Source organism: Sinocyclocheilus anshuiensis, unplaced genomic scaffold (assembly GCF_001515605.1).
Source record: "Sinocyclocheilus anshuiensis isolate Anshui unplaced genomic scaffold, SAMN03320099.WGS_v1.1 scaffold1027, whole genome shotgun sequence".
Lineage (NCBI taxonomy): Eukaryota > Metazoa > Chordata > Actinopteri > Cypriniformes > Cyprinidae > Sinocyclocheilus > Sinocyclocheilus anshuiensis.
This window is the reverse complement of record NW_015547697.1, coordinates 465,704-489,153: the sequence shown is the minus strand read 5'-3', so window position 1 is coordinate 489,153 and position 23,450 is coordinate 465,704. Positions and strand designations below refer to the sequence as shown.

The following is a 23,450-nucleotide window of genomic DNA, read 5'->3' as shown; positions in this document are numbered from 1 at the left end:
AAAATCTGCCCCCCACCCCACACACACACACACACACACACACACACACTCTCTCAAATACCTACATTTATGAACAGACCAGCAAGAAGAAACAGTTTGTATCTCACTGATAGGTTATCAACAATTCCACATCATATTTAACATTAAATTCATCAGTAAAGAGTTTATGCATGGAAAATTAACATTTGATTAAAAAAGGTTTGTGATTGGATCACATGATGCAATTATTTAGGCTGCAAAATTCTGACCTTGCTTGTTTGGGAGTGTCTCTGGAGATAGCAAAATGTAATGTAATAAAGTACAAGCATTAATAAACTCTCTATAGATATCAACTTAATGTTAAATGTTATCAAGCCAGCCCTAAAGATGCTGGATTCAACCGAAAAAAAAACTGGACAAAACACATCGATTCTTCATAGTGGTCATGAAATACGCTGATGTCTCTCAGTTCTACCTCTACCTCTCTGCATTAACATGCAAGATTGAACAAACACCGAACAGTTAAAGTAGCTGTCATATACAACACAGTCATTATGGTACATATTGGAAAGAAATCTTTAAGATTCTCTGATACCCCCTTCAGAAGATATCAATCTGTCATATGTGCATATGTATAAGATAATTGCACAGAGAAATCTCCCATCAGCCATTGACGTTGTGAACACAAGACGTGAAGTCTGTCTCAGAGAACGCAGCTTTGGAGCGCATCCAACGAGCCTATCATACTGCTCACACTGATGCCAGCTGTCAGGGTGCCACAGTAAAATAGACAGCCGGTGATGTTTGAGAGAATAGATGACTACCGTACCCGTCCCTTACAGCCATCACAAAAGCCTCGACAGATAAGCATGATTTCAAATGGACACGTGTGAATCTCCAGATGGGGTGAATATATGTGTTTGAGATGAATGCAGTGTTAACAGCTCATTTATCTGTACTCTAATTTCTGTGTATCTCAATCTCGCAGTGGTAAGGCTTGAAATATACCCTACGCAAGTACATGAACGGCAGCTATACGAATTGGATCCATGTGTCGTGTTCTGAAAGCTGTCAGAGCGCAATTCATAATTCAACAGCCAGTGTGTGTATTCTCAGCAATGCCACAAGGGGTGCTATAGCGGCTATTAGAGTAAACCAAACATGTCCAGTCCTGTTCCAGAGCATTCCAGCAGAAGGAATGGAAACTTCTCTCATGGTTTAGCTAAGAACATTAGTTGATGATCATCTAGTAAAGGAAGTATTTAGATGTCAATTGAAATATTGAGATGAAGGGTTCTTTGTGTGATATTGTTTCCTATTTTATCCTTTTTTTTTGTCAAATATTAATAAGCAGTGAAGCAAATGTATAAATATATTAGTGCTGTCAAAATTTGCACGTTAGCGCAGGCGATTATTTTTTCAGTTTAACGCGTTAAAAATATTTAACGCAAGTAACGCAGGGGCGGAGCTATGGTTGGCTGTATCTGTCACTTTTTCTCTTGACAAGAAGTGCATTTATTCAGTCGCAGAACGTCTTTATGATCACATCAAACAGGAGACGATTCAGATTCGTGCTCTGACTTCACTTCAGAGTCAAATGAGTGCGGAAACGGTACTGTGCTCATAGCGCGTGATCTTCAATTGCACGCACAAAGGCGCCGACGCGTGCTGTAGCCTGTATCATTTCATATCAAAGCACGAATGAAACTACGTGCATGCAATATCGTGGTCAGTTAAGTCATGAAGTTGCCACAAAGGCAATTAAAGCTGCTTTAGATCTGTGCATGCATATAATATGAGTCACGTTTAAGAACATGTCTCTGGAATGGTTTTCAAAACTGCTCTGGAGCAGCCCAGCACTGCCTCACTCATCTAACACGCCCGATTTAACTCGTCAGCTCATTAATAGAGACTTTAAGACCTGAAGTGGGTTAGAAAAGGTAAAGAGATTTGAGAGAAAATACGATGCATGTCAGATCCGCATCACGTTCAGCAGCAGCAGCTCTTAAAGTAATAGCAGCCAAAACTTAATAAAAGCTTATTAAAAGCTTAATAACCAGCTGCTGTGATGTCTGTTAATCAAAGAAAAAAAGAAAAAAGAGGAAATCAATAACTTTTATATCTTTAAAGATTCATCTATAATTAATTTTGAATTTAGTGTTTGATAAATTCAATTTCATTTTTTGTATATTTCTGCCACAGGGCACAGGTAAATATGACATTTATTATAATGGGTTTATGTGAAGATTGTTTTAAGTTCCCTTAAATTGGAAGTTATTTTTTTTAAGTCTAATACATGTTACATTTGATAGCTCTCAATTATACTGTAATGTTGAATGGCTACAGTCAATGGTTAAATATTAGGGGGAAAAAATTTTATAGAGACATCAGTAGTATTGGTATCAGTGATACTGGCCTTCAGTCATAAAAAAAGATGCCATTAAACACATATTAAAAATATACTGTCTTTATGTTGTTTGTACATTAATTTGAAGATTTAATGTGAAATGATTGCAATATAAAAGTATATTAAAAAAATTATGTTAGGTGGGATTAATCGTGATTAATTTCAGAAACAATGTGCAATTAATTTGTTAATTTTTTGTAATAGATTGACAGCACTAAAATATATGCATGATCATTTAAAAGTTTGGGGTTGGTAAGATTATTATTATTATAATTTTTTTTTTTTGGTGTCTTATGTTCACCAAGGCTACATTTATTTGCTCAAAAATACAGTAAATACTGTAATATTCTGGAATATTATTACAATTTAAATTACAATTTAAGTTTTCTATTTTTATATATTTTAATATGTAATTTAAAATTTTAATTTCTGTGATGGTAAAGTTGAATTTCCAGCATCATTAAAAAAAGTTGTGCTGCTTCATATTTTTGTTGAAACCATGACATACATACCTATGTATATTAGGATATTTTGATAATTTTAAATAATTTTGAAAAAAAAAAAAAAAACATTTCAAAACAAAAACAGGAACAGGAAATAGGAAATATCAAATTTTTGTAACATTATAAATGTCTTTATTGTGACTTTCAATCAATTTAATGTGTCCTTGCGGAATAAAAGTATTAAACAGTATTTTTTTAAAAAGCATTTAAAAGTAAAAAAAAAAAAAAAAACGAGGTTTTCTTTTAAAGAATTTAATTCTTATGATAAGGCTTTTTTCATTATTAAATCAGGACAATTGTATCAGTCTGGCATATCTGACTTAAAGCTTTAAAATAAATTTTGATTAAAACATGCCCCTTCAAGTACAAATTGCATTTTTAATCTATTTTGTGAGTAAATGAATATATAGGACCAAAACTTAATGTCACTGACCCACAGACATTTGAAGTTAACTCTATCGCCGTTTATGTGCCACACACAGTATCACACTTTAAGAATGTTCATGTGTATTTTGCACTTGCAATATGTTGTTCAAGCATTCATACCTATCTTGACGTACTTGCGTAAAGTGTGTTTCTGGCCTCTCTTGCCTTACAAAGCAAATTAAATTTGCCTGGCCCACATCACAGAGGTCACTAGCTGAATTTTTCTTCAACAACATTTTTAACTTGCCCACTGCTACCATGTTCTTGTAACAGATGCATAAATTTGGCCTCCCATATACTGTGATGCGATGCAGCAGCGCTCCGTCCTTCCAGGTCCGCCTTCTACGACATCTCAAGACTTTCCTGATGCACTGGAACGAGGACATGGCACCCTCCAGGGAATAACTCACAGTTCTGAGGCTCGCTAGTGGTTAACTGCCGACTTTCCTCAGGGTTCTGGAGGGTTGTAGATGGCAAAGATGGTGGAGGTAGTGATGAACGGTGGGGAAGAGAGTGAGAGAGAGAGAAAGACAGAGAAAAAGGAAGAGCACAGTGGAAGCGCCAGCACTATAACAAATGGGCCTCCAGCCGAAGCCAGTGCAATCCTTGGCGTATGTAGCGCACCAGTTCTGTCATGCTGCTGTGCTGCGTCAACGGTTCCATCACTGAGTCCAGCTCCAGAAAGAACTCTGTCAGAACAGAGAGAGACACACAGAGCGATTGGCAACATGGGACCAACATTGTTTTTTACATATGACTACAGTAAATTATATATAACAGGTGTTGCTAACCTTTTTGAGATTGAGTGCCATTTTTTATTTGTCACTGACAGTAAAAACCAACAATAAAGCAGATGCAACTTTCTGGCAGACTAACTACAACATCTTGACCCCAAAATGTGTCCATTGACAGCATTCAAAAGTAGTCATGTATTCAGAGAAAATACAGTTGTTTAAAAACAACACATACATTGCAAATCATAAAAAAAGATCATGTTTTGCCAGTGATTGTATTTTAGAGTGATCTAAAAAGTGGAAAATAGACTTTATATTATATATTTATTATATATAATATAATAAAAAAAATGTAATTAAGTATAAAGCATTAAGAATATTTTGTATTCCTAAAAACATTTTTTTTTAAAATGTTCTTATCTTTTTAAGATTGTTCTGAAGACTTTGAAGAATTTGAATTCCAGAAAAGAATGCTGTTAAAAATCCTCGAAAAAAAAAAAAAAAACCTTAACCCTCACAATGCATTAAAAATCTGTATGACTTTCACATTCTGGGTCCAATTCGATTAATTGTTTTATAAAACAGTCATAACTTAATATATTTTCAACTAAAACCATATTGTATCTGATCAGCAACTTTTCATTAGTGAGTGAATGTGAAAATGTTGTTATTACTATGTTATTAGTACATTTTTTTTTTTTTTACAAAATTGAGAAATTCTTTGAAATGTATATTCAATTCTGAGGAGAAATCCTATTTGAATATGCCATTGTTAAAAAATAAAAACAATAAAAATAAGAAAATACATAATAATCTGAGAATTACCAGAATTACCCCATTGGAATGAATGGGGTGTAATCAAATTAGTTTGACTTATATCTCATGATTGCCCACATTTATGAAACCTAAAACAATGTAAATGTTACTCTGAAAAGTTTTCAAACAAATTAAATTAATTTTACTTGCATAAACTTTCACTTTTATGTAAAAAGTGATACATTTTTCATGCTGCAGTGGTTTGTCAACAAGCGTACTTATTCACAAAATTCAGTCCCTAAAGTGTGTGAGACATGTGGAGAATGCTGAGTATATACAGTGGTGTGAAAAAGTGTTGGCCCCCTTCTTGTAAAGTTTTACAGCTACAGTTGTGTTGCTGGGTTTTAAAGCAGGTTTGATTTTTTTTCCTTAGTCTGTATTTACAGCAATTTCACTGTCCACTAAGTTCAAATGTGGATGAATGGCTACACGTAGATCTCTATATATATATATATATATATATATTAGGGGTGGAACGATACATGTATTCGTACCGAACTGTCACGGTACGGACATCTCGGTTCGGTGCATGAGGCCTTACAACGAATACAGGCAATTCACCTCCAATCCAGAAGGGGCGCCCGCAGAAATGCAACGCTGGAATGCTAAACTATTATTTATTATGTAAATTATAGGCTTTGTACTTCAGTCTCGTTCCGACGGTGACACAGAGGAGGGCGCTCACTGAAGTTTGGTTCACTCTATTTTATTTTGATGAAGTACCAACTGTCCTGTCAAGTTAGCAATGCTGGAACTGATGTGTGTGTGTGTGTGTGTGTGTGCGTCGGCGCGATCACTTCAACTGTTTCCTTATACCAGCAGAATCAACTTTAAACACGTATTGTCTTATTAACAAATAGGAGGTCGCTTTCTGCCATTTGAGTTTCCTTTCTGTGAACAAATTAAGCCTGTCACAAAATGAACTGAAACTCAGCATATGTAGGCTACGTTACGTGTCGCAAACTTATGGACACATTTACAAAGTTCTTAAGAATTAAGATTCTAAAGAATTTATCTAAAATAAAATTTGTAAGATTTTTGTGAATTCATGTGAGGCTATGAATGATAATTCTAAAATAAAGACGTCAATACCATGATAAACATGTAATAATGATTTCTTGACTGAACACAGACAAATAATAAACAACAACAACAGCAACAAAAAAACAATTAATCTTTAATTAAATTTTCCTTCATCAAGGTGAATCTTCTTAGGTTTAGCCTGAAGATAACGGAGGTATCTGATGACATCACTGCCTCCAACTAATAACTGCAGATAGCAAATAGATGACAACAACAGACCACAGAGTCAGAACTGATACTGTCATAATTAGCCAATCCCGCTATCATTCTGACCAAAGCTCGTACCCACCATCACCTAACTGCATTAATTTCTGGGAAAGAGACTGAGGAGGGGAAGTTGAGAGAGAGTTTATTACGGCTGATTTCTGAGGCGGGGGAGACCTCATACAACACGCAGGGTCTCAGAGCATTTTAATTAGTCTCCTCCAGAGGACACAGAGAGAGAAAGAGAGGAAATGACAAGCCACATCTGATCTCAATGCAATTAGCATAGTGGCTTTTTCATTTCTCTGGTGGGCCATATCAAACGTTGAGTCACTGATAACACTGCGAGTGCGAGAGGTGAAATTCTTATATAACGCTGCGATATATGACAGTGAAGACAAATGAGATTTATCCACAGGAGAGAGATTTTGTGAGAATCTGTGGAAAAGTAATTCTATACTTCAATGATTGTTTCATGATGCAAGATAAAAAAAGCCCTGAAAATGGTAGGCGAAGAACTAATTTTGTCTCTCTAATACTGATGTGCGATATAACTAAAAATAATACAAACCTTTGACAACAATGTACATATGTGCACTGACAAAATCTGGTGTAGAAACAATTTTTTCACTCCAAAATTGCTAGTAAATCGAAAATAAATAAACAAATAAATTTCAATTCTATATATTATTATAGAACATATATAGAATATATATTCTATAATATTATTATATTATTAGAGATGCACCGATAGGATTTTTTTTGCCCGATACGATACCGATTTTAGAAAACAACTATTGTCCGATTCCGATATGATATTGGTCAATTGCATAAAGCAAGGCTTCCTGCATTCCTCTGTATTAGGCTATTATCGTTCCGAAATCGGTTTGAACTTAAACTTTTTATTTGCCTATAATAATAATAATAATAAAGTACAGCGTTTTCTTTCATCAAAAAACAAAACAAAACACGAGGGTCTTGATCTGGTAGCCTATATTGCGCTTAGTCATAGCCAATACAGCATCACCTTTTCTAGATTTTGACCAAATGTATTAAACAAAAGAAAATACTGTCAACGCTTTAAAAACATTAAAGTAATTTTTTCAAGATATTTAAAAATGTTTGCAGCAATGGATAAAAAACGCTACTCCTATGAGCGTTTTGAGAGGAAAATAGTATTACTAAATTAGTAGGCTGTCCACTGAAATGGTACATTCTTGAAAAATGTGTTCAAATAATCTTGCATGTCTTTCAAACTGTATGTCATTTAATGAATAGAAGACCACAGTAAAAACCAACATTTGCCTACAAATATTTTACAAAATCATTTCAATATATGAACAATTATGAGAATTTTGTGAACCATTTTAGAGTGAAAATAAATTGTTGTACACTTTAAAGCACACAAAAAGTAAAAAAAAGAAAAGAAAAAAAAAGAGTACAATCTAATTACTCAAAATGCACTTTAAGTTTACTGTAAAGAAATGTACTGTACTAGAGATTTTATAAAAAATACATATTTTACTAAATATTTTGGGATCTAAAATTGCTATAAAATCAAGCCATACATAAATGACTGTTCCAATAATCTGTCAAAAAATAACCACCAAATATAGAACCTTGAGATACAGAACTTTCAAAACAATGTGTTTTGTCAAGATTAAAGTTTAGATTAAAAAATATTGTAATTGTTGAATCAGAGCTTTGAACCAATTCAATAAAATACACAGTCCTCAGGAAACTTCATGGCCAGATACTACTACTAATAATAACATTGCAAATATTTTTTTAATTAAAATATATGCAATATTCACAATGTTGCTTAATATCGCCAACAACCTTACTGTAAATGCACACATATGTATTTATCGCTCAGCTATACTCTCTACTTGCAGTCTAAAGAAAAAAACAAGTGTTTGTACAAACTGTCTACTGAACAATAAAACCTGAAATACAACTCGAAAACCATCCTACCTTGACTTTCCTGGGCCAGCTTTTCAGCGGTTTCCCAGTGTTCATAGCTGCGCAGGATGTTGTTGGTGATGTTGACATGACTGGCTGCCATGTGGTGGATGCGTTGGGGAATGGCCACACTTCCAGAGGCAGAGGAAGAGCCCATCACTCCAGCACCGCTGCTGACCGAACTGACAGGAGATGAACTCAGGGACATGGGAGACGGGGTACCTGTGCTCCTGTTAGGAGACAGATAAAATACTGACCAATGAGAATTTTGGAAATCCAATCCACCGTATTCCCGCACCATTTCAAACTGACGCGTCACTTTCCTAACCATTAAAATGGATCTTGTGCATTACTATCTATCAAATGTAAGTGGCGAGTGGGGCATGTAAAGACATTTTATTTGTAGCTTGGTTTCTGTTTATTTTATGTTATCCTCAGCAGCCCCGGCCACAGTGAAATCTCATTGGCTCAATATCCTGTGCTACACAGCTTTATATAAATCATATACATCTTGATGGGCTGTAATGACTACCCTTGTGTAAAAAAAGTACTCTTTAGCATACTTGTAAAATGAGTACTTATTATGAAAATTATAAACATTAAAATATATACTTAAGTGCAAACTGAATGTCACGTGTTCAGACATGAAATTACATGTTCTTTGCAATTAAATGAAAATGCAGTTCCACTTTATTTTAAGGTGTTCTTGTTATGATGTAAAAACATATATTTACTTACTGAGCAATATTGATTAACTACATATACAGGGTTAGAGTTAGGATTAGGGCTGGTTTAGGTTAGTTGTATGTAATTAAGCATTATTTACTGTTATTACTACAATAAGTACTGTACATATAACATGTAAAGTGGACATTAATAGTGTTATATGAATTAATATTGAAAATGTTTTATAGTTAAACTATATATTAAATACAATTAGTTGAACTTAACAGTGCTTTTTTGACCCATTTAGGTAGGTTTAGTACATCTTTTTATCTAATTTCATAATACTACTCTTTTAAATATAGTTGTACTGCTGAATATACTCACAAGCATTTATGGTAATATATATATATATATATATATATATATATATACTTTAATGTCCTTTCTGTTAAAATTTGCATATAATTTATTTGAAAAGTAATTTGTAATGATGCAGTTGCAGTTTATAACATTTAAAAATTCAACAAAAACATACAAAAAAAACTTTCAATGTATTATCAAATAACACACTACAATTAAAACTATAATCGAGTACTTTAAAAATGCTTTAGTATGTTAATCAACATCAAAATAAGATTACGATAACCTAATTATTTAAAATGTACTTGAATTTTACTGTAAAGAAAATGTACTATACTTTTTATTTTATATAAAATAAATATTTTACAAAATATTTTGAAATCTAAAATTGCTATAAAATCAAATCTATATGTCTAAATATGTTATGTTCCAAATTTGAAGTTGATATTACAAAAATTTTGGTTCCTGTGAGAAAAATTTATTTTTTCTGTCACAAATGTATACATTTCTGTCACAATGTTACTTCTATCATGAAATAACCACCAAATATGGAACATTGAGACTCAGACCTTTCCAATGACACGCGTTTTGTCAAGACGGAACGCTGACAGCTAACATGTTAAAATAAAACCTTTAATTTGACATTATTACAACTTTTTTTTAAAGTTATTAGGAGTACACTGTGTGTTAACAAACATAGTCAAGAAAGTGTAAGTGTCAACTAAGTGGCCTTTTCTTTCATTAATATTATTTTATCTGAACATAGATTTAAGATTTGAAGTACACTATAAGTGCCTATTCAGTTCAATTAAGTGCACTTCTTTTTCACAAGGTACCGTCATTGTTATCAGATTCTTTATGTTTACCCAACAACCCTTTAATCAGTATCTCAGTACATTATCAACAGTAACCTGCAGACAGTGTCGTTCCTCCAGACAACTATCGGCACACATATTCATTGGTCTCTTAAGTGCTTCACCCCAAACAATCTGGTTCAGTGGCCTGTAATCCACTGATAAATGGAAACACACTCAAGCCTCGGCCGGCTAAATTATGCACCCTGTCAACAGCCGGGCCCATTCGTAGCAGGTTTCAGGGCTCAGCTAAAATAAATAAACTCTCTCCGAGGCGAAAAAAAGATTCATGATGGTAAAGGATGAGGAGGAGGTTTAGGATGGATGTGTTGATCACAGCTACAGCAGGTACGGCTGGCTCTTTATTGCTAATGTAGTAGCTGCAGGGGCCGAGCCGGAGAGGCTAATTGCTTTTGACAGGCAGGTTGGCAGCCGAACAGCGGGCCTGGGTAGTGTCCAGCTAGAAGCCGTATCAGACACACACACAAAGTCAAACACAGTGCCTCTCGCACCGCCTCACCCCATTGGTACTGGGTTGCCATAGAGCTGACATGGAAGCGATGCTGCTTTCCCAGAGTTCATCTCTTCATGTCCTTTCACTGATGTCAAGTAACCATGACTGAGGCTTCATATCTCGCACTATATTTTTTTCCCACTTGGCAGCGGGAAGACGATTCAGGCGGGCTGTTCTCAAGCAAGATGGAATCTTTTCACAAGCTGGCAGAAACACAAAAGGACAAAGAGAGGAAAATGCACGTACTTTCCATTGGCTCCCCACGGCGAAGGTGCTTGGGAACTTTTTGCAGAATTCTGAGGGAGCGAGAATAAAAATCATTTATAAACACAGCACATAATCGTCAAATGCAAGCATGCTATGTCTCATGCAAACGCTAATAATCATAATTAGCTTACAGTTTGACAATGTATGCTTAGAATTTATGAATAAATTGATTTAATAATGCAGGATTTATGAGAACAAGCTATTCAAACAAGTGTGAAGATTTCTAGCTCTGTTTCTTAATTGCAATAAACAAAGAAACAGAGGCACGGGGTCGTATACCTTGAAATACTCCATTAGTGAGCGGGAATACTTCATGGCATGATCCTTCTTCAGCTTGAACATTCGCAAGTACAGAAGTGACAAACAACGATTGCTGAAAAAGAGAAACTATTCATTAAGGTTCTATTACGATCTTGCCAAACGTATTCAAGGAATATTGGAAGATGCTGTTAGGACTATTAATGCAGCATCATCAAGGCAATGTCTGGGTGTTTTTGTTTTATAATGCCCCAGGGATTGATTTTTATTGAAACAAACTTTTTGTTGTATGAATGTTACATAAAACTGGAAACTATTTATCATGCTATTATTATTATTATTACTATTATTATTATTTTTTTTTAAATGCCTTGTTTTATTCTCGTTCCAGACCCAGATAATCTAATCTTTAATATGAAAATCCATCATACATTTTACTGCATTTTCAAACCCATTATAATTAAAACAGTGACATTAACAATTTCAATATTTACACTGTTAAAATGATGTATATCCATCTGTACACAAATTATGACTGTCCCACAATTGTGGCATCATTTCCATTATGACCGATAGTTTTGTGTATAATCAAGTTTTTTTTAGTTTTAGTTTATTTGGTGCTTAGTGTACTTTTAGTGTAAGTTAGTGTACTTGGAAATTATAGTGTTAATGAAGAACTTGAGATAAAATGTGAAGAAAATAAACAGATAATATCAAAATAAAGCATACATTTTTCATAAAAATGAATTTTAAAAAATTCATACATTTTTTTTTTACAAAATTTGTACAAGAATTGTTAAAATATTATTTAATTATGTGCAATTAGGATACATAAAATGCTACACTGTAAAATCATATCAGATCATATCAGTAAGTCATGGGAGCTTATGTTTTTATTTTTATATTACTTCTATATGAGCAGCAACTGAACTTAAGAATGTTTTTTTTTTTTTACAGTGCTATGAAATTGGCTTAAGCGAGACAAAGGAGACACAAATTTTATTCCAGACATGTTTAAAATATAATTTCCATTTCCAAATATCACAGAATGTTATTAAAGACAATAAATACTTGGTGGAAATTACGTGTTCAGATGAACAAACAAAACGAAATGAAACGAAACAAAACAAAACAAAACGATACAAAACAAAGCAAAGCAAAACAAAACAAAACAAAACAAAACAAAACCAGTAAGGCGTCTTGAATATGCAGACAAAACCTGACCCAGATATCCACCTCATTTATTAACTGCTCAAGGTCATCAATATGACCCATCGATTTAAATGAATTACTCATTTCCTGCAGTCATCTCACAATGGCCTCGCTTTATAAAACCCTAGCGGAAGCCATTCATTGCTTTTCCAAATGCACCGTGCTGCAGCCTGACAAGAATGTACATACAGTATTAATGAAAGAAGACAGCAAGGACAGATCAGCTTTGCTAAATAGCAGGCAATAAATTCAAACACAATAGAGTAATGTTGTTAGCAATCACCTCGGCCAGCTGTGACCTACATTTTGTGCTCTGAAAACCAAAATAATACAGCAATAAAATTCCCTGACTGCATTTTATTCTCATTCTCACCTATTAAACTAAATAAATCACTATAACTGTGTTCTCAGATTGTTTTTCCTGTGCTTTGTGGATCTTTACAGCAGCAAGATTGTAAAAAGACAAATTAAAACACGTCAAGAGTAAGACTACAACAAGATACACTTAAAATGTGCTGTGAGCTATTTTAGACTCGAACTTCCATCATTCTGTTGGACCAAAACCTGCCAAAACAAAGCAAAGCAAAGCAAAGAAAAGAAGCACAAAGCAAAGCAAAGCAAAGCAAAACAAAACAAAACAAAACAAAACAAAACAAAACAAAACAAAACACAAAACAAAAAAACAAAAAACAAAACAAAACAAAACAAAACAAAACACCCTCCTGTGATTCATGTATATCCACTGTAGGATACTACTATAGTCAAATTAAATACCAGCAAATAGTGTCAAAAATGTGTTTTAAGAGAGTTTATTTCTAATAATTCACAGGGCCAAAAGCGCGTCTATGGCAAGAACATCAACAGTATCTTGTTGACAACAACAACAAAAACAACAAAAGTATTATGATAACCAGCAGTGTGCTTCAATATGAGCACTGAGGGAAAAGCAGCCAGTATCATGGGGTGGCTGACCTTTCAACAGTATGCTTGCGAGACACCAGATGCTTGGGACATATGCAGAGCCCCATGAAACCAAAACTAGCTTTCTCACATTTCTCACGCATCCAGACTACTGAAGTCCCATCAATATATAAACAAGGTGTCTGTCCCTCCAAAAGCAGGTCAGAGGCTTTTATGGCATCTTGTAGATGCATCTTTATTTGAGCATGAAACGTTTCCTGACGTCACAGGTCAAAATCTACAGGTTATATTGGCCTAATATCTGAAGCCCGAGAGTAAACATGTTTTTACAGCTCTCTTAAATGCATAGAATTTTGCCCGAACTGTATTATGTCCTCGACCCAGGTTTATAAATCATAAACACAGCAGCTTTTGAAAATCCCTTTCGGCTGCTAGATGGCTTTCATTAACAAGCCAGAGAGACTGGCAGCTGAATTCCAATCTGCGCTGATGACTGTCATCCCGCTATAAGCGCAAAACTAACCTTGACATTCAAAATAAACAAGCCGCTGTGGCATGACAGGCAGGCAGAGCACGGGCAGCTTTTATCTGGCCGAGAATATGTTTCTGCCGTCACCATGTGGAAATCTTTCATTATCCTCTAATAGCTTAATGAAATACAGGAATAATGATCCACTCTAAGCTGATTAAGCGCTTTAGCAGTGTTTTAAAGCTTCTTTCCAGATACGGATGATTGTCGTCGAGCGATGGCTGAGAGGAGATTTAACTGGCTGCTAGTGCAAAGTGCTGGATTTAGCTTCTGATGGTACGCGGGGAACGGCGTTGAAGTGTTAATACCACCTCTGACACCCTTAGAAGGCCCTAATGCGTACGTCACTTCTTCAAAACAACTACATCTGTTGGGTTATCAATGAAACCCACATTTTTACCTCCATGTATGTTGAGTGTGACTTTTTCAGCAAACAGCATTGCACTAATTTGATGTCGCCAGACTATTGGATAAAGTCCATATGGTGGGTCATTCTGGGTATGTGGAGGGCGTTTACGCAACAACGCTTTTAACTAAATACGAAAAAAAAAATTCATGTTTTTCGGCTGTTTATTTACAGGACAACAGCGTTTTCGGGACATGAAAATACAAACTTTTAAAAACAGGTTTCAAAGTGCAAGTTTTTGAAAAAACGACATGTAAACTGTGGATCTGTGTGAACAGGGAACATTTTGACAACACTGCCGTGTGTACGCAAAACTTTTCAAAAACACAAAGGAAAAACGTTTCCGTTTTTAGTGCATCGTTGTTGTGAAATGTACCCTTATTCAGGAAGGGTTCATCTAACCGACATTTAAAGTGACTTTTAAAGAAGCATGATTCATCTTTTTCTGTGACATTTAGGGGTGGGCAATCTGATATAACCTGCATAACTCTGGAAGCAAAGTGGAATGTAGAATTATTCTCAAGGACACAATGTTTACTTGCTAATGTTTGATTCTATGAGTCTTGCAAACGTTGTAAAATCAAGTAGCTCTTCCTCTAAAATGTTCATTGCAGAAGCCTTGAAACAAAACTTTATTTTCTGTCCGGCTGGTTAAAACATGCATCCTGATTTTTAAAAACTGCAAGCCAGCCTATCAGCCTATATTTCTCCAGTCTTCAGTGTCACATGATCCTTCAGAAATCATTCTAATATGCTGTTTTGCTGCTCAATAATTTTTTTTTAACATTATAAATTGTGAAAAATGTTGGGTTGCTTCATATTTTTGTGGAAACGATGATGGTGATTTTGTATTTTAGCAAAAAAAAGTTTTAAAGAACAGAATTAACTCAAAATAGAATTCTGTTGTAACATTATACATGTTTTTACTGGCAGTTTTGATCAATTTAATGTGTATTTGCATACTTAAAAGTATTAATTAAAAAAACAACAACAACTATTCTTTCAAAAATAAATAAATGAATAAATAAAATATCACTCACTCACTCACTCACTCACTCACTCACTCACTCACTCACTACTCAAATCAAATCTTACTGGCCACACAATTTACATGGTATACATGATCAAATTATCAAGAGCTGAAGCACATGAAAGCTAACTTACCACATCACAGCGAGTTTCTTCTCAGCTATTGTGGCAGAATGACTGGTAAAGTTCTTTAATCTCATTGCGTACCTTAAATAACAAAAGTACAAGAGTTACTAAAGCAATAAGCCCCAAAAAGCCGTGGTTTACAGTGAATTTATAACAGCTAAGGGGCGTTGTTAGGCACGATGCGAAGCGGAAACCCCCTTAGCTGTTATAAATTCACTGTAAACCACGGCTTCACGGGGCTTATTGCTTTTATAAAACGGTTATTCCATATACGTAGTAAGGTGTCACAGAATAAAACAGAGCAAATAAAGTGTAATGATATAAATAAAAACAGTATTCTTCCACCAAACTCAGAAACAGTTGTGGTTCCAACACAGTGCTTGCCGAGCAACACACAGAAGTAAACAAAGGTGTATGTTTGTAGTGTAATTTACAACAGCTTTGAACGCGGCTCAACCAATCAGAATCAAGGACCGGAACTATGCGTTTTATAAACAAATATAATAAAACTACTGACACCATATTTCATTTAGCAAAGGATCTTAGAATACACTGATGAACATTGAGGACCATCTAGTTTTATTGCCTCTGATGTCAATAAAAATGAGGACTGCTCCAACTGTAGGTAATCATCTTTTATTTTCGAATCACGAAGAGGGCACTGACCTGATGAGCTCTACGGTTTCTGAATACATTGTGTATGGTGACTTGGCCTCTAACGGGTCCCGTTCCATGGCATTGCCGCATTCGATAAACGAGAGCGCCCCGTCTGCGTAATTCACAGCTTTGCCGAACTTGTCCATCTGTCGAGCAAAAGTGCCATCAAAGGTTGAGAGAATTATGCAAAAAAAAAAAAAAAAAAAAGGTAATTTTCGAAGCTCGTAAAGTCATATAGAAAAACAGATATCATCGGAGGAGGAAATAAAGCCATTAGGCTGAGGTAAGAAGATGAGTCAGAAGATGTAATGCAAGAGTGAGGCAACGTGCATATTTACGGCCAACTTCACGACAGGTTTATGAATCAGAACATTAAATTATTTTGTGTGGTATAGTTGTACGAAGTGCTTTTCTCTATAATTAGGGATTATGTTTTTCATCCTGACTTATCGGCACATGCTCATAAAGGCTAACTTTAACTCTCATGTCTCGTTTCTCAAACACAAACTAATCAATAGCACTAAACAACATTACGCCTGCCTCCAAAAACCCAACTGCATCCAGCTCCGCAGACAATCACAAACAATAAGAGCATATCTCATCTCCATAGGAGCGTAAAATAGATTTACTGACCACTTGCCTCCACCGGCACCTCAGGAGCCGAGTCCATTCGTTTTCAAGTGAGCCCTTCAATACGAGGCGTGTGGACGCTCGGGATTCATTACACGCCTGCCACTACGCTCATGTAACGCTGGCAATCAATTCCCTTTACTTTGTATTCATGACAAGGCCTATACATCGTCATCGCGATTTATGACAGAGAGGATGTAACTTGCGATAATGGACAATGTCTCCAGAGATAATTGCCTGGATCCAATTATTGAGGGTCTGGGGGTCTGTTTTGTAAATCTCTAACAAAGCTCCTGCTTTATGGATGCTAAGGGCAGACACAAGGGCTTTCGCTCGCCTAGATTGGAAAGTCTTCCATTATAAAAGGTCTGCCGAGAGAGCTTTTTCTCAGCTTGCTAATGGCTCTCTGTAGCGGATGGGTTATGTGTCCGTGTAGTTAAGAGCAGGAATTTTTCATCTACTCTTGCTGAGTGCTAACTTCCCATTGGAAAGAAAAATCGCTAAAGATTGCACCATTATCACTGTTTCTCCTAGGCTGCACTGAGATGGGATGAGAACTGAATGGAGACTCTGGCTTGGCAGATTTTTCTGCTTAGTAAAAGACATCATCATTTCACATATGTCTCCACTAGAGTTTCAGAAAAGATCTCACTGTTACCCACAGTGCTCAGGTGCCAAGATTCCCAAATCAGGGTTCCCACACCTTCCGATCAATGAATTATCAAGATTTTATCAGCCACCCAAATTACTTTTAGAATGCCTTATATAGATCGCATTGACAAAGACCAATCTTAGCAGAACAAAGCTAGAAAAGCCTAGAAATTTTCTTCCTTGAATTTTTAAATAATTATTTTTATACAGACTATTATTATTATTATATTCTAAAAACAAAACAACAATACTACTACTACTACTAATACTACTACTGCTCCAGTACTAATTTATTATTATTATTATTATTATTATTAGTGGTAGTAGTATTTTCCCTGTGACTTTTCAGGCCAGGAAATAGCAGTTTTAAAATTTCCCGATATTCCCAGGTTTCCATTAATCATGGAAAGTAAATTCTGCAATCAAATGCCAAAATAACCACTAATAACAATGAGAATGATCAGATCAATTTATGAGCTACAATGCTTTTTTCTGTAGCTTATACCATATTCAGTCAAATTGTTTCTGCTTCGAAAGTTATTTACACTAGGATTTTATTTAAAGATAAACAATAAAACTACACAATAAAACACTTTTTCTTTCAGTATTTGATTCCATGCAGTGTTGTTTTATTAGTCATTTAGATAGTTTTTAAAATATGTTGAATTATTTCCCAATTCATGTTAATTTTAGATAGTTTTAGTATTTTTGTTGTTTTTATTTTTAATATTTTGTCATTTGTTTTTTAAATGTTGATTTTGGTAACACTTTATAATAACGTTCAGTTGTAAGTCATTTATAAGTGATTAGTTAATGATGAACTAATCATTTACAAAACATTCATAAGCAATTAAGTGATTTGCTAACAATTTGTGTATGTATTGTTAATTAATTTACAAGTAATTAGTTAATGATGAACTAATCATTTACAAAACATGACTATACGTTCACAAATGATTATTAAGTAATATGCTAACGATTTACAAATCTGGCGTAAGTTATCTTAAAAAATAGCATCACGAAATAATCAAACAGATCCTTAGTAAATAGCTAATAGTTACTAGTTAATATATTATTAATCACTTATAAATCATTGAAATGTCAGCATTGTACTAGCATCTCAATAAACATTTGTTAATCATGAACAAATGATGATTAAACCATGAGTAAATGATCAGTATATAATTTATATATGTTTCGTTAAAGTTGTAAGCTGGTCTGTTAAAAAGCCCCAAAAAATGCAATTATGCTAAAACTTTTTTTTTTTTTTTTGAAGAATAATAAATTATTTGCTGTCAAGTGAATAAACGTGTAAATGACATTTACAACTGATGAGTAGTTTACACTTCAGATTAGGGGTGTTGTAAATGCCTTGTATACACCTACAGATAATTTGTATCAGGTAAGAAAAATCTACAAATGATGTGTAACACATTAGACTTTAGATTAGGGGATGCAGAAAGCTTAGTAAATGATTTATTCATGCGTTTACACAACAGGGTTTGAATACTTTGTAGTGTGTACTGCAATGTAAGGGCTGACCTGTGAGGGTATAGACAGATGTCTTCTCCGACACACATGGAGGATTTTTAACGCTATTTAACTATAACAACTGTGATTCTATAACAATTATTGTTTTGTATATGTTTTGGCATATAGACGTGTTATGAATAGACTTACCAAAGCATCTGCCTTGTGCTTCAACTTCTTGGCCTCCTGCATGTAGTAATCTGCATTGTGAACACTGTAATGATATAAAGTGTGATTAAGATCTGTTTGTTTTTCCACACACATTCCACTGTGCGCATTAACATGAACCTGAAATATGTAGAGCTGCTATACGACTGAAAGAGTTCAAGACTCAGTCAGTCATTACCCACAGCAATCACACTGTTACTGTTACATACGTGTTATTAAATGTGAGTTTAGGTCTCCTGGGCTCCATGTGCTCCGTGGACAGGGCTGAAGTGTTTGACCAGAGGTCTGGCTCCGTCTGACCACTGCCGTGAAAACCGCCGGAAGGCTTGCTGTGACTGTCTTCCTCCTGGAACAGCAAGAGAACATTAAAACGATAATTAGCCTTTAACAGCTTGAATAATACATAAAGGATCCATTCACTCTCTGTTCTGTTCTGCATCTACTCAGTGTTTTCATTTTTAGGACCATTTAGCTGGATTGATTTTGGACGATCGGCACATGGGAGCCGTTCTCTTGTCTTCAAGGCTATTTTGAAACCTTTCCAAGAAGGTAATTAGTTTAGCAAAAACACAGGAAATGTGGTGAAGGCCTCAAGCAAAGAAAAAAAAAATGAATCTATCTATCCATCCTTCCATCCATCAGTCTATCTGTCTGTCTATGACTTACAGCGCTGGTCTTGGAATGGGAGAAGGATTTGTTCTCTCCTTTGCGGTGTTTGTGTGATAAGGACGATGATGAAGAGGTGGAGCCAGGTATTGTGCGGGTGGAGGGGAGGTTGTTTGGGACGGTGGAGGTGTTTCCCTCCTGACTGAGGGAGCTGCATTCACTGCTCCTCCGTGGGCGGCCCACCGGCTCATCGGACAGCGGCGACAGCAGAGGCGGTAACAGCTTATCCTCCCGCTTGCGAGGTTGCTTCTTTAAAGAACTTGGCAGAAAAAATAGACAACAAGTCAAAGGTCTCTGTCTGTAGAGCAGTAGGCCAATAAATTTGTGGTGTTTACAATATTTCTTAAAACAAAGACATTCAAAGTCATATTTGTGTCCCTTAAGTCGCTGGGGTATATTTGTAGCAATAGCCAAAAATGCATTGTATGGGTCAAAATGATTGATTTTGCTTTTATGCCAAAAATCATTAGGACATTAATTAAAGATCATGTTCCATGAAGATATTTTGTAAATTTCCTACTGTAAATATATCAAAACTTAATTTTTGATTCGTAATATGCATTGCTAAGAACTTCATTTAGACAACTTTAAAGGCGATTTTCTCAATATTTTGATTTTTTTGCACCCTCAGATTCCAGATTTTCAAATAGTTGTATCTCGGCCAAATATTGTCTTATAACAAACCATAATAGAAATAGAAAGCGTATTTATTCAGCTTTCAGATGGTGTATAAATCTCAATTTTGAAAAATTGACCCTTATGACTGGTTTTGTGGTCCAGGGTCACACTTGGTGGTGTTTTAAACACTACTGAGGGATACGGGGGAAAAAAAGTGTCTTAATGTAATCAGTCAGATATATCTTATATGAATGTAAACTGATGGGACTACATATTGTACATGTGCCAAAATATCAGATCTGTGCTTTAGGCCTTGCTGTGGAAATGTAGAATAAGACCTCATTTTAATGAGCAAGGGAAAGAAGTCACATGGACAGATTGTTGCTAGAACAACTCAGATAATGACTAGATGCTTTGGACTAAGACTGAAAAAAAAAAGAAACTTTCCTAAATATAAACATACATTGAAAAAACAAAAGGTTCAAAAAGTAAAAAAAAAAAGAAAAAAAAAAAAGATCATATGCAAAAGTATACAGGTACAATATATATATATATATATATATAATTTTAAATAATAAACAATGAGCAGCAAAACTGAACACATGGAAGCACTGTGTTTTCAGAAAATGTTCTTACCTTTTTTCCCATCCCTAAATATCTTTTTCTTTTTTGAGAATAAAACTAACAAAATGTTGTGGTTGTCATAAGAGAACCTAACACATTGAAGATATAGTGAAACAAATAAATAAATAGTTTGCAATTGTATAGCGACACATGCATTAAGCATCCGATCAAAAATATAAAATTACATTTCTTTAAAATTACAATAATGCAAAATGCAGTTTCGTGACAAATAGGAAATAATTATGGTATTATTTTTTTTTCTCTTTTTATTTGCCACTGATGCTGCCTTAGACCAAGTCTTCTACCAGTCCAGGCTGTTACAGTAAATTCAGCATGAAGAAGTGGACAAAACAACAGGCAAGAATTGATTCTTTCCATTACTGTGTTTCCTGGGCTCTTCTGAATCTATAGTGACTCTCTGAAAGAAACGCTCTCAGCTCAACTTCTAATGTTGCATCTCAGCACAACACTAAACCCTAATTAAAGAGTAAAGCTTCTTTCTGCAATTCAAAGGAGCTACCACTGACATACAGTATATTATTTTACACAGGGTGTAATTTTGTTGAAAATATGATACTTTATTCTGCTCTCTCTTTTATTATTTTCACCCTGCAGGGCAGTAGGGTCATTTTAGATTAAATGGTTTTGTTCCTTTTCTAGAACAACACAGGAGAGACACAAGATCATATACAGATGAGAGAGGGAGGTGGTGGCACCTGCATGTGCTCTGATATAAACTTGGCTAAGTTCATTTACATAAGTGCTTACATGTCTAAACTTAGCCTAAGTGCTAAATAAAGAAGCTCCACCGAGACGGAATGTCCTAGACAGCAGCATATTTTTTTGCCTTTGGTTTATTAGGCTGAAAATACACCATAAAACATGAGTCTCATCAGTTAACAACACTAAATAAAAAGACTTCTTTACTTTTTCTAATTCAATTAAAAGGGTGAACGCAGTGAACAAGCTGATTTAAAACACACTGAGCAGGTGATAACAGTAAATAGCCAGAGGTGCTAAACACTTCCAGTAATAGTTGTTAGCGGTGGCTAATAATTTAACGTAGCGCTGCTGATCGTATCATGAAGATTTGTTGGCGTTAGTCGTGTCGCAGTGCGGTGGGCACTCAGGCGGACAGGACAAGCATATGACCCCTGTCATGTGTGTGTCTTTGATGGGCTCTAGCCTGGCCTGACACTAATTGAATATCTAAAATTAGCGGTAGCCATTGTGCTGGTGTCAGTGTTAAATTACTGTAATGCAGTGGGACAAAGCAGGCAGGCGGCTTGAAAGGGTGACCTGCTGCTCCTCCTGCGTATCCCAGCATTCTCTCAGAGGACATAACACAGGGTGAGCTACTAAGCTGAGTTGGCAAATCTCGAGTGTTTTCGTGCATATGTGGCAAAAACATCAGGGGACACTGGCAGCATATGTTAAAGAAAAGTGAAGCATCGTGGGCTCTCTATATGAAGGTTTTCAGCGGAGTTACTGAACAAAATCCAACAAGAATCTTTATTATCTATTAAAATCAAAATCAAAATGGCTAGTCACTAGTCATGCTCCTAAGACGTAGGCAACAAGCCATGAGTCAGTACTGAATACTCACTCTTTTGTGCTGGAGACCTTGTGGTTGTGTATGGGCGAGATACAAGGAGGAAGCAGCAGTGAGTCTTTGTCTATCCGAAGCTTCTTGCCTCCACTCATCACGTCACAGTGCTCAGACTGCAGAGAGATGGAAGTTAATTACCACCATACAGAATTTAACATGTTATTTAGCTTGGCAGGATAAAGGACGAGTTGAAACATCTACATTAAGACTCAAAAAAACCCATCTTTTATAGTCCAAGAATCAGTTTCCCCTTACACATGGTTGAAACAGGATAGCACTGAAATTTTAAATTGTACTTTACTCATGAACACATAATGAATAGTGAATTCTACACTACCTGACCAAAAGAAAAAAACAAAGTTGCAGTTTGGATTTAAATAAGCAAATACTTTAGATTTTAGGATTGAATCATTTTTGCAGTGATTAATATGTTACTGGCATGTTGTATGTTTGACAACAATTCTTTTAACCCTAATTGATGCACTGTGTACACATATCCATGTGTGATTAAATGAGCATGATAAATAATTTTCATACATGAATTGGTCACCACACTCTTAAGATGCTGGGTTTAAAACAACCAACATTTCTTGCTTACAATGAACCCAAAATAGATTGGAAATTAACATTTAATAATGCTGATGCCTCTGGTAATTTAGCGTTAATTTTAAGCCAGCCAAATAGCAATTTATAAATAATACGGTAGTTGAGTTAAATAAAACTACCCAGGAGGTTGGGTTAAACATTTAACCCAACCGCTGGGTCAAAAAAACCCAGTCGCTGGGTTTGTCCATATTTAATCCAGCATTTTTAGAGTGCATGGAGTCCTGAGCTTAACCCCATTGAAAGTCTTTAGGATGTGCTGGAGTGAATTGACTCTCCTAATGTCAATACTAGATCTTGGCCAAAAACTTAACTCCTGATGGAAATAAATGTTGTGATGTTGCATAATGTTGTCGAAACAATGCCACAACAAATGTACAATATAATCAAAATTAAAGGTGGTCCAGTGAAAAGTTAGAGCAGAGGTCTTCAACCCTG

The 23,450-nt window shown here is 35.3% G+C and overlaps 1 protein-coding gene across 1 annotated transcript in view; it reads right to left on the bottom strand.

Moving 5' to 3' along the window:
* Nucleotides 1-3,252: 3,252 nt before the first annotated feature.
* Nucleotides 3,253-23,450, bottom strand: part of LOC107703651 (AF4/FMR2 family member 2-like) — a 248,303-nt gene continuing 228,105 nt past the window's right edge. The window contains exons 12-21 of the mRNA XM_016506365.1: nucleotides 22,407-22,522; nucleotides 19,559-19,817; nucleotides 19,102-19,238; nucleotides 18,875-18,938; nucleotides 15,923-16,059; nucleotides 15,266-15,337; nucleotides 11,055-11,148; nucleotides 10,755-10,804; nucleotides 8,127-8,344; nucleotides 3,253-4,004 (exon numbers count right to left, since the gene is read on the bottom strand). Of these exons, the coding sequence (XP_016361851.1) occupies nucleotides 3,883-4,004; nucleotides 8,127-8,344; nucleotides 10,755-10,804; nucleotides 11,055-11,148; nucleotides 15,266-15,337; nucleotides 15,923-16,059; nucleotides 18,875-18,938; nucleotides 19,102-19,238; nucleotides 19,559-19,817; nucleotides 22,407-22,522 (1,269 nt within the window). The 3' untranslated portion in view covers nucleotides 3,253-3,882. The remainder of the gene's footprint in view (nucleotides 4,005-8,126; nucleotides 8,345-10,754; nucleotides 10,805-11,054; nucleotides 11,149-15,265; nucleotides 15,338-15,922; nucleotides 16,060-18,874; nucleotides 18,939-19,101; nucleotides 19,239-19,558; nucleotides 19,818-22,406; nucleotides 22,523-23,450) is intronic.